General features: G+C 38.5%; 1 protein-coding gene across 6 annotated transcripts in view; it reads right to left on the reverse strand.

Moving 5' to 3' along the window:
* The window catches only part of PRKAG2 (protein kinase AMP-activated non-catalytic subunit gamma 2), a 216,322-nt gene that overhangs the window by 39,991 nt on the left and 164,021 nt on the right, over positions 1 to 12,310 (reverse strand). For 4 of the 6 annotated variants that reach the window (XM_062568789.1, XM_062568790.1, XM_062568791.1 and 1 more), the window contains one exon: positions 11,827 to 11,908. In XM_062568789.1, the coding sequence (XP_062424773.1) occupies positions 11,827 to 11,908 (82 nt within the window). Of the gene's footprint in view, positions 1 to 11,565; positions 11,584 to 11,826; positions 11,909 to 12,119; positions 12,142 to 12,310 lie in introns of those variants that run through there. The other 2 variants (XM_062568793.1, XM_062568794.1) reach the window with 2 other exon arrangements.

Here is a 12,310-nt window from a genome sequence, read left to right on the forward strand (position 1 = left end):
GGTATAACATTAGAAAGAGTAAGCCATACCCTGTAAACTGTAATTTATCTTGCAAATAAGAAGTTCTAGAAGTAAACAAAATAAGATGGAAGAATAGGTACATTAAAAGATAAATAATAAATGGAAAAGCAAGCCCACACTGTCTTGTTGCTTCAGCCTTCAGAAAAAGTTTGATTGCATCTACTAATAATGATGAGCTTAAACAAAAAACTTACCTTAGGCATTTCAGTTCTAGAATGATGATCGTAATTGTTCAAACACTTAAAAATTAAATTTAGGATCGCTTGCATCTATACCTTCCTGCACACAAGTTTTTGCATGCGCCTTCTGAATTTCAGAGTTTGAACAGTTGTACAATCTTCTAAGATAACTAGAGTGACTCAGATTTTTTTCCTCTCCCCGTTACAAGGACTTGCTTGATGCAGACACAGCAAGTTACTACATATGTAGATAGGAGTCACCATAGCTGAAAACAAACAGCTCTGAACTCAGCAGGTTCACGAAGGAGGAAAATACAATATCCCTTTTTAAAAAGAGAGCCCAACAGATTCTAAAAAACAGCCAGAATAACCATTTCCTAGGTATATGTTGAAACAAGCCGTTAAAACCAAAGTATTCGTAAGTTCCTAGAGGAGAAGGTGATAGAAAGCAAGTAAGAAAGCCAATCTCGTTCTGTCAAGAACAGTCGATTTTTAATGAGGTGAGGAGGTTGGTTTTTGTTTGTTTGTTTGTTTTTTAAAATGCAGACAGGATGAAATGGTCACCTTGATGGAAGGGAAGAAGAGAGAGGAAAAATGACAATACATTTGATATATTGATTTTTAAGCAAGACAATACGACACAAAAAGATACAGTAGAATCACAATGTAGGTGCACCACAAGCACTTCACCGCAGCAAAACTATGAAAACCTTTTTTTCAATGAGTCTGTAAGATTGGATGACAACTGTGTTCAAGGAGATGTCAGCTCCAATTCAAATTCTTCTCAAATTTGGAGCATTTACAATGTCTCATGTGAATCACTTAATGCAGAACATCGCAAGTTCATGCTATAGCTCTTCTGTACAGGTGAGGTTTTAAAGACAGATGCTCTCTTCCTACAATTCCAAAAAGTCTGACAGAATTGAGTTTTTTGAAACCTTCATGCTGAGAATTTTAGCTGAACTTGACTACCATGTGCAAGAATTATTGGAGGAACATGGAAAGGAAAAGAGATTTCAGGGACGAGAAAAAAAAAGAAACCCACACAGCAGCACCCTATGACTTGTTTTGACTTTAAGTTACTTTTGAACAGCTTTTACCTGTGGCTTGATGTTTTACAGGGAAGATGCACCAGAAAAATATCAGAGGATCAGGGCTTAATTTTACTCAACACTCTCTTTAGTGATCTTTAAAAAGGGAAGAAAACAGGCTTTGAAGAGTTTGCAATAGGAGTAAGAAGCAGTTGCAAGACTAAGATTCAGGGTATCTTCAAATCAAATTCGTAAATCATTTGGAGTTAGTACTATCTTCTAAAGAATACCAGAATCAGAAACCAGCATCCAGATGGACAAACATGAATGAGGAGAGTGACTAAATAGCACTACAACTGAGAAAGAACTAAGCTACTGTTATTCAGGTGATTTGTGCTGCTGTTCGGTGACAGGATGAGTTGAAGAACAAGCGCCGTTCAGGGCAGTACAATGAGGAGGAGGGGGGAAAAAAAGGAAAGCAGGTACCTTGCTTTTTAAAAACAAAACAAAACCCCCCAATTCCACACCTGTTGGAAAACCATTAACCACTCCTCACTCTTAAAGTTGGCTAAACACAGAACTAGGCTGCCCTGGGATATCCCATAGTCTGCTTCCCTGAAGATCCTAAACATTGAATGAGATAAATGTTGTCAGCAACTGCCTAGGTATGTCCTGCTTTAGTGTAAAACAATATAGACTATTAGCACCTGAATACTTCAAAAGATCCACAATTCCAGGTTTTAGGGCTTAAAAATCTCCAATTCCAAAAACTTTAGTAATACCCCCAAGACTTATAGAAGAAAACCAATAAAAATAGCTGCCTGAAACAACAAAAGATTCAACATTTGTTTTCTTCCTTGTATTCACAGCATGCTTAAAAATCCTGCATTGAATTTTGCTTCTCATTTTGGAGTCAAAGGGTCCTAACAAATGGGCTGGGAAATTAACGCTTATTTTATACTGTAGCGCTCTGCTGGCTTTGTGGGTAAAAAAAAGTGATTGTGTGAGATTTGAGGCAGACAAGAACTAATGGGCATCTTAAGAAATTTCACATTCCAGAGCTAATCAAAGTAACTCTGCATTTCTTGTTCAGGCAGGCAGGCAAACTCACTTATTTACAAGCAGGAATCGCCCTGAGACTAAACAACTGAGGAACAGGCAACCAATATCAGAAGTCCAACTGAAGTCTAAAAACAGCCTACTGCGCTTAAATCGGTTTTTGGTCATAGTTCATGATCTGTATTTTGAGGAAGACTACATCAGCGAGGTTTGGTGAATAAAGGGAGCAACTTCAGACTGCAACCTAACAACGTTTCTATGATTTTCATCACAATGAAGAATGAGTTAAACTGAAGAATTTTCTAAGAACATGTTGAAGTTCCTCCCTTGACAACAAGCAGCATGATTTTTCTCTAAGCATCCCAAACAAAGATCTAATTTAAGATATCGTCTGTCTGGAATGTAGGCATGCTCTTCAAGATTGAGAGAGGCAGGCCACAAAACACAAGAAACCAAAAATGGTATTAAGCCTTTGAATATTAATATCAGGAACCATATGTGAGAGGGTTGAGTTCAAGGAAGACTAAAGGGAAGTGCTTAATGAAAGAATAAACTAACTTGTATCTTTAGAAATACTGCCTATAGAGAAAGATTGATTAAAAAAATTAGACTGTACAGTTTCTTTAAAGGAAGCATAAATCCTACTACATACGCACATTCTACACACACTTTAGAAAAGAGATATGCATTAAACTCTGTTAGGAATTAATTTAAAGCCAAACCTAAACATGCAGCTTAACTGAAGTATTGTCTAAAACACTAGCATTTTTAATATGCAAATATCTTCACAAGCCACTGCCATATTTTTATTGAGCAGGGCAAGCATCTGAACTTTTTAAGACCTTTTCCCACTGTATACTAAGATTCTAACTTGAAAGCTTCATACATATAATGCTATATGGAAGAAGAAAAATAAGGCATAAGAATGAAGACTTAGGATCAAGTATAATTTTCAATTTTGCTGGAGAAACAGTTTTGTCTAACCAAGTAACGTATGTTTTAGGTGAGCATTTCCAGTATTTCCCATCTCAATTTTTCAACTTTGGCATTAAGCCCTGAATAACTACTTACAATATCCTAACTTTAAGCTTTTAATAATTCAGTACTTACATTTTTATTTTTCTCTAGTTGCTCCTAATATACATTACTTCTGCTTTTATCCCTGTGCACATAGACATTTTCTGACTAGCTACTATTGCTATTTCTTCTTACAGTTCATGAATCTTTATGCATATTTTAAGTGATATATTGAAGCCATGTTTGTAATCTATTAAGATATCTATCTATGGGCAGGTGTATTGCTTGAAGCTATACAGAAACAGAATTAGCAATTTCCTAGATAAAGTAGGTAACATCCAATACACATGCAATACAGTATATTCAGATACACTTTTCTGGATCTTAGTTTAGAAATTCTGTTGATCCATTCTCTACATCACAATTAACTGCAATTCCCCCCAAAGTTCATCTTTCTCTGAACTCATAATATCCACACTGTACAAAGCGGGTTTTTGTTTGTTTTTTAAAAATCAAGAATACTAGGGAGTTCAAGCAAGGCTATAGAAAGAGATAAGCATGCAACTGCATGTGTAAAACAAAGAAAAGACAAACATTTATCTTCTGTATTATGCTATTCAGAGCCTTTGATTGCAGGGAACCATGTGATACCTCTGACAAGACAATCCTGCTCCACCTTAAAACGATTCAAAGCATTAGAAGTCTATTCTACAAACTCATTCCTCTAGTAAATTAGACTGGAATTCAGAATACTCTTTCAAAGCTTATACAGGAAGAGTTTATATCCATTTGTTCTTGTGCCAGTGTTGTTTTTCAGCTAATTTTCCTCCTGGTGTTTACCTCCTTTCCATCTCTTCCAGGATGTATTATATACTGTGATCATACTCCTTCTTGACTTTCCTGCTATTAAGCCAAGTGAGCAAAGCCTTTTAGCTTCCTACCTTAAGATAAGTCCTATATTACCTGCTCACATGAATGGCCCTCTTCTACACCTATTCCAGTTTGTTCACTTTTCTAGCATCTCAAGTATCTTCTGTCTTTTTTACATTAGCACAAATTCAAACAAGCTCAGCAGCAGAAAAGAATACCACAGTTTAAGGGAATGGCGAAAGCAAGAAAGTTTGACTCCATTTCAGAAACACTCAGTGTCAGAGCTAACTACCCAGTCACAAAACACAAAGGTTTTTTTTTAAAAAAAGGCCTTTTTTAACTTTAAATTATATAAAAAATAAAACCATTAGTTTACAGCATACGAAATTTTATTTTTCCCTCAGTCTAATTTGTCAATGCCTTAATATTAGATCAATAGTTCTTCATTTACAAAAACCAGCAAAATTCATATACAATTGACAGAAAGAAATCATTAAAAAGAAAAAAAAGTTAAATTTATTCAAATAAAATTATAAAATTCAAACGCTGCCTTGAAGATTTCCACACTACATTCACACTTTAAAATGTTAAACATTGTTGAATTTTAGAAGCATAGGGCTTTCAAAAGCTCCTTGAGGCCAACCTCGGCACCTAAACATCAAACACAGCTCTAACCCGCTCAGCCACTTTGGCTATACATTAATAGTAACCACTAGTGTAATCCTTCCACAGAAGAATTTCTCCCCAAACTTCATGGTCTTCACTTTGTTAGTAAGTCCTTTCTACTCTAAGAAGAGCCACAGCACAGCCCATCACACTGTGCATCCAAAGACAAAACAGTCTCAGTGTGAATAGATACATTTTGTTTCAAGAGGGAAGAATTGTTATGAAGAACTGGACCATTAACCCTTGTACCTAGGTTGGAAATGCTACATTCCTTAAGACTTTTTTTCCCCCCTCCCTGTGTAATGCTAGCACTAGCAGAGTTCTAAGTTCTGGAAATCAAAATCTTCAAATGAATAAAGTAACTGTAGACAGCTTACCACTACTCAAGTAGGGCTGTTTTAAGCAGTCTGTCTTACAAGAAGGTCCCATACACAAGGCATTCTGATAATCCAGCCTCAAATTAACCAAAACCCAGCATACCTTAGAAGAGGCCTATCTTAAAGGACAGTCACATCTGTTGCCAGGTGGTTAACAAGCACGAACATCTCTTATGATGGTTTAGCAACAGCTAGAGCAGGCCAACTTGCTCAGTATCATACCATTTTCCTATGCAAGTATTATGTTATCATTCTTGTCACACTGGCATTACTCCAGTTTAAGTGAGGTCACCTTCATTTAGTACTCAGTCATGCCCCAAAGCACTGATTTTTCAAGAGCACTGACTTAATCAGGAGAGCCAAGTGTATCAGCTGAGGTTATCAAACTACGAAGATGATAACATTACTCCTTCTATACCGTCCTCCCTACACACGTAGGGTAATGGAGTGGTTACCAGATAGAACGTTGCAGATCACCACATAAAGTTTTTGAGGAAGAGAATCAATAGCTGCCCTACGCAATCCTGCTAACACTCAGCAAGGCAGTCACAAGTAAGTAACAGTATCTAGTAGTCAGCTGTAAGGCAACACTGATATTGTCATATCTGCCACCTCTATAATTACTCAAACGTGTATCTCTGCAAACTCTGTATCTCTAAATCAGTATGTTAGGGATTCTCAGGACACTTGGAAGTTGAGATGTTACTGTCCAAAGCCTTTGAACTTTAGTGAAGCAGCTGCTTATCAACTGTGATAGCCCACTGTAAACTCAAACAGTGTTAAGTCAAGGAAATACTACATGGAAGTTATTAATGGAATTGGCAGTGGCTCTTACCTGGTGCAGAGAAAAGAAACAGCACTAGAGAGAGTGCCCAGTGTTGGTTATTGTAAAACAGCGTTTCATTTTGGCCACCAGATACCAACACACATACATACACTTGAAGTAACAATGTCTGTCTAGGGGAATACCAAGTTGTCTTAATACTCCTCATGGATGACAGCTGGCTAACAATGACTTTTACTGGGAAGATTCTGTTTGCAAATCATGCAAGCATAATACTACATAATCAGCTCCAACACTTTCTATAAATTCCTGTTTTCAGTTGTTTGCAGCTTTGCCAAAGTTATCATCTGGATCCAAGGTCTCCATGCCAGACATTTTCCCCTAATTTATTATTACTTTTAAAGGAAGCCTCAGCTGTAAAGCCATGAAACTATGAAGATGGCTTCGTTATTTCCAAGAATGAGATTATGGAAAATAAGTTGTTTTGATCACATTAAAATATTCTGGAAGCTTCCCATGGAGAACCTCCTTCATGCCCAAGACCAGAAGCAGAGCCCTCTGCAACAACGATGTAACTTTTGCAACACTAAAACATCACTTACCAAAGGGTTTTTAGGTGCTATGAACATAATATTCCCCAGTCAAGAGAAAGTAGAACTTTCCTCGTTTTGAGACTAAATACCAAAGTAAGAGTAGCAGTCATATCTTATGGAGAAGCAGAGAAAGTTAAGACTGGCTGGATAAGGAGTACTGAGATAACAGAAAGAACCATGCACAATACTTACACAATGTAATGATCTATGTGTAAATCTCACAGACAAACAATCTTCGACTAAGAAACAAAACTTCAAATAGCTTCTTTTGCATTGCTCAAATAAGGCTCTATACTTTTATTTGTATGTAATTCTATGCATAATTTCCAACTTTCAACTTGGAAGATGAAAGTTTCCATGAGAAATTCTTCTCTGATGCTACTATTAATTAAAATGGTAAAAAAAGGACACGAAGTTGCATATGACAGCAAGGCACTAGATCATAGTTTCTTGCATAAACTAACAAAGCTGAGAACTTGAATGGCCCAGACACATCATTCTCAGCTCTGGGAAGCGCATCACAGGGAAGTTGGTCATCCCCTTGCTATGTTTGCTGCAAAATGACTGAAAAATAAAAGCTAAGTAAACACAGTGGGAACAGTCGTTGAATATAATGTCAAACGCAAGTGTGTTCAGTATTACTTCACATCAGAAACACAGGAAAATAAAAAGCACAAAAAAGTAATATGATACTTTTTGAGAATCACAGAGGAATCCTGAGGAGAAAAGGAAATAATCCTGACTTCAGACAGTATGATTTCTCTCAATATCAAAACTATTACCTCTGCTTAGTAATACCTTACCACGTTCACTTAGGATTCTAACCTGTTATGGGAAAGGTAACATAAGGCATCCTCCATTACTACATACCCTAATATCCCAAAGCATATCTTGTGTGCAAAATACGGTGTCTCTACTTTACAAAGCTCCAGCTTTAACAACTGCATAATGAATGCTTATTAGAAATGAATTACAGTTGCAAAGAGTTCTTTAAGTTTAGTATTTCCTAACCTAAACACTTGACCCTTCAGCCATAAGAATCAAACAAAAGCGTAATATACACATCAACACGCATAACACTTACTACTGTCTTACAAGACAGTAAGTGTATGCATAACACATGCATACACTTACTACTAACTTCCCATAACTACTTTTTACCCAAACGCCACTTCCGTTTTTATACCTTGATTCAGAAATTCAGTTGACAGTGGGAGGCTAGCAGATAGTAAAAGCTTAATAAGAAACTAGTTTCTAGAAAATCTGGAAAGTAGGGGAGGAATTAATCCAGACTCAACAATTAGTTAAGAGGAAATGCAATTACTAGTGAAAGTACATTTCAAGAGACAGTCAAAAACAAGCATTTGACACAGGAGATGTGTGATACAAAAGAAGAAATGAAGGCCAGAGCATTGCTATGAGAGATTCCATTCTAATGCAAACTGTTAATCATATAACTGTCCAAATGCTACTTTGTGCAACAATCCAAGGAGGTTCAGCACTCAAGAGCCAGTGCATCAGTTCCACAATGCAAATGCTACAACTGCTGAATACAGTTTGCAGAATTGTTTTTCCTGGACTAGGACACGAGCACTGGAGAAACATGCAATTAACTTAACTCTGTCTGCATAAATTACCTTGCAAAGACTGCTTAGGCTAGCAAATGACAAAGAAAAGTAGTTAATTCTGCTTCATCAATAGTTACTACATTATTGCCAAACTGAACAAATGGAAGGTGGCAGACATGGATATGAGCCAATGCTGCAATAAAACTAGTTTCCAAAATAACATGCTAAAACTATAGCAATTAAACTCATACAATTGACAGGTACGGGTTTACTACTCTAAAATCGTCTCCACTCCTACAGCACAGGTAGCTGCCACAACACAACCATTTCTGGAATTCTAGCCTAATAAATTAAAGCTAAGTAGTGTAAATAGTTAACTAAAACCTTTTTTCCTATTAAGTCTTCAGAATAATTTGCCCTCGTTCCTTTCCAAACTCATCCTACTTTCCAAAAAATAAACCCCCAAAATACTCCTGACATAGATTAGAATCAAAGAACAGCTCTAGTGTTTGTGCAATCATGTTTTATGTTGAGGTTGAACAAGCAAACAAGTTGGGATACTTTATATATAATCCACACTAATGTATTTGAGGCTATAACGAGAAACTCCTCACCCATCAGGAAGTAGCTTTCTGTTACAGAAGACTTAGGTAGGTCATTCTTATCCCGAAGAAACACTGAATAGGATGAGTTCACTGTATTTTACCTAATAAGAAGTTTTCTGTTTATTTTAAACAAAACATCCTTGATGGTAAGAGACTAAACTTCTTATATGAAGTTTTTTATTTTTCTGCTCTGGCTGCTGTTGGGAAAAGGTCCTTTACAGAATCCTTCATAAAATAAATATCCACTGGTCTATCCAGTCCTTCCCAGCCTACAGCTTCTCTTATTTCTGGTGTAGGGCAGCTGAGGTTGTTAAACATCATTTCAGTGCAATTTGCTCTTAAACATCACATGAGAACAGTATTATCAAGCCAAACAAGAGAAGCAGACTAGCAACTAACCAACAAAAAGTTACATCAATGCTAGAGAATTTAGTCAGATACATGACAAAAACATGTTTTAAACAAAAAGAAAAAAGAGGAAATCTAGTACTTCTTTTGGGGACAGCAACAGTGTATGCCACACTGTCTACACTCATGAGGTACAGACCAGGGGAAAAAAAATAATCCCCTTGAGCTGACAGTACCATTTTATTTAGAAACCATCTCATCAGGCTAGACTGTATATTCATTACAGTGCTACTCAGAGTATAAGTCTTTCATGTACTACTTTTTCAATTTAACCCCCTTAATTAGAATTCAAATTAAATGAATGCCTTCTGCGCTTTCACATTCTCCTGTGTGTAACCTTTGAGAATGACAAGCAAAAATCCATTTTAGTATACTGGAAGGCATTCTCTGCACACACTGAGCGTCACTGTTCAGCTCTTTTTATTAAACTGTGTTTCAAAAGAACTGCAGCATAATTTGATACACAGGATAGTTATTAACTGTTGACAGATACAGAAATTTGAAAGCCAGGAAGGTGAAATATTTAGAAGTAGAGGAAATCAGAAAAGCAGTTTCAAAACAATTTTAGGTATCACTAGAGAGAGCCCACTTGGAATCTGACGCATGATCATCAATTGCAGTGCTGCAGCATCCACTTAATGAAATGTAATTAAGATTTCAAAGAAGTTACCCAGTCTCTGAGCACTTATTACTTGCCATTCAACAAAAATAGTGAGCCCTGTCAGATCTTATTTTATCCCCTCACCGTCAATATTAGCAGAAATTAAACTACAGCATCCAGTCCAAAAATTTAGGTCATAAAACACATGCTGCAGCTTAGAAAACTGGGATGTTGATGGAGAACGATAGCTGCTGAACTTCCTTCCTGTAGAAGGAAATATATCCATATATGAAGATATGCTATATCCTCATATATCATTTTGCACAGTAAGACAGATGTTATTTACATCGTACCTTCTGAATACAGTATTAGACATCCTTTCCATTTGACTTCAAAATCAGGCATAAAACTAGGTTTTCATCTAATCTGGAAAGCCAGTGAGGTGACCAACTCCTTTCAACGTTCACATACTATTTTGAACGGGTCACAGGTTTGCTATTAAGCAATCACTTTTGACAGATCCCTGAACCGCTCTCCCCAAACCAGTCCGTGTACCCCCAGGCAAAATCTTAAAGTTAAAAGAATTCAGAGACACTAAAATTAATCAAAAGTTTGAAAACCAGCAACAAACACCAAACTTTTTGAAGAAAAGAAGCCAGGTTATCTTGTTGCAATAATTTAGAGACCTACAGATATTTAGCCAAATCAAGTATCTCCAAACAATACTATATGACATCAATGTTAAAGTTTCAAAGGTGTTTCAAAACTGAGGGTTTTTTTAATTAGACATCCTTTTCAGATATAGCAATTTCTGAAGTTTTTAATAGTTTTTAAAATGCCTTGTTAGTGAGTCAGCAGGTTTTTAGAATCTACTCTCTAGAAGTAAACAGATTTATACAAACACACACACACACACACATATATATATATAAAACAATATATAAAAGACAGCTCTTCAGTTTAAATAGTCTAGAATAAGCATAAAATCAAGGAGTAACTAAAAAAAAGTTAAACAGTGCAACAAGAATAACCACAGGTTAGTAACAAATTCCTATTTATAATTATTCACATCCAAAATTCACAAAGCTGCGAATATTTCATTACTTTAGAATTCAAGCTGTCTGCACTTCTTAACAAAAAAGAAAATTAAAAACTTAAGAGAGCCAGTTGTTAAGGGCTTCTTCTTCTACACACACACAGTCACACACACACGCTTTAGAATAAAGCTGTTATTTTGTCAGACCACTGCTATCAACTGCAAGAAGTGTGACAGCAACCAAGAAGCTGGCTTATTAGCACACTGGCTTAGACATTTCTTTTCACAGAATGACTCAGCCTACTATTTTCAAAGTTTTCCTTAAATATTTGTCCTACATTTTTAATACCAGTTAACAACTCCAGTAAAACGCATCCCTGAAACTTTTAGCCACTTTACAACAGCGAGTATAGAGATTAGCCGTGCGTCCACTACTGCACCCATCAATCTAATCCTTTCTAAAAATGAAAACTCCAGACATTAAGCATAGTTCTTTCTTAGGAGGGGAGTGAATGCTTTCTTCAAGTTTAGCATTAATGCTTTTCGCTAAGGTACAGCTCAGCGGTTGCAAGATACGTAAACTTGCCTGGAGTTCCTCTATCGGGAACAGCACCCGATCTATGCGGGTTTTAGCAAGATAGCTAAGAACAGGGAAAAAAACGTATAAAAAAAGAAAAAAGAAGAAGAAAAAAAAAAGCCGTCTAGGAAAAATTTGCTCTATGGTTGTCCATTTTAAACAGAGGTACGTACCCCGACAAGGAACAGGAGCTTTAGCTGAAAGAGCTTTCACCGCTTGCGTCTAGCCCTCAAAGTCTATATTTGGTATCGCGGACGTTTTGGAGGGGAAAGAGCGTTTTAAAGGGGGCGGGCGGGGGCCGTTAGAGCTGCCCCCCCCACCCGCCGCCGCCCCTCGCGGGCCGCGCGCGCGGATCGAAGCCACGCGTGGCGCGGGCGTGCGCGGCCCCCTACCTGCCCCCGCGGCCCGTCCCCTCACCGCCCTTCCGCTTTTACCTTCATCTTCGAGCTCGAGTTTCTCCAGCATCCCTTCGGAGGCGGCCGGGGGCTGAGAGGGAGCCGGAGCCGCTGCCGCCGCCTGCGGGAGGGAAGAGAGGAGAAGGAGATGAGCATCCAGGCGCGGGCTCAGCGGCGCCGCGGCGGCATCGGCGCAGCCCGGCGTGGCGGAGGGGAGTGGCCGCGCTGAGGGGGCGGCTGGCGCCCTTCCCGCCGAGCGCTGAGGGGAGGGAGGAGGAGGAAGAGGAGGGCGGGCGGGACGGCGGCTGCCCCTCGGCCTCACACACACACACCGTACAGAGCTCGGTGTGCCCTGCCTCTTCACACACTCACACACACACACACACACACACTGAAAGGGGGAGGAACCGGGACTCGCCCTTGCTCCCCCTCCCGGCGGCGGCGCCCGGCCCATTAACCCTGGAGCCCCCGGGCGCTCTGCCACGGTGCCTCCCCGAGGCGCCGCCCCTCCTCCGCGCGGCGG

This window comes from Rhea pennata, chromosome 2, assembly GCF_028389875.1.
Source record: "Rhea pennata isolate bPtePen1 chromosome 2, bPtePen1.pri, whole genome shotgun sequence".
NCBI classification, from domain to species: Eukaryota; Metazoa; Chordata; class Aves; order Rheiformes; family Rheidae; genus Rhea; species Rhea pennata.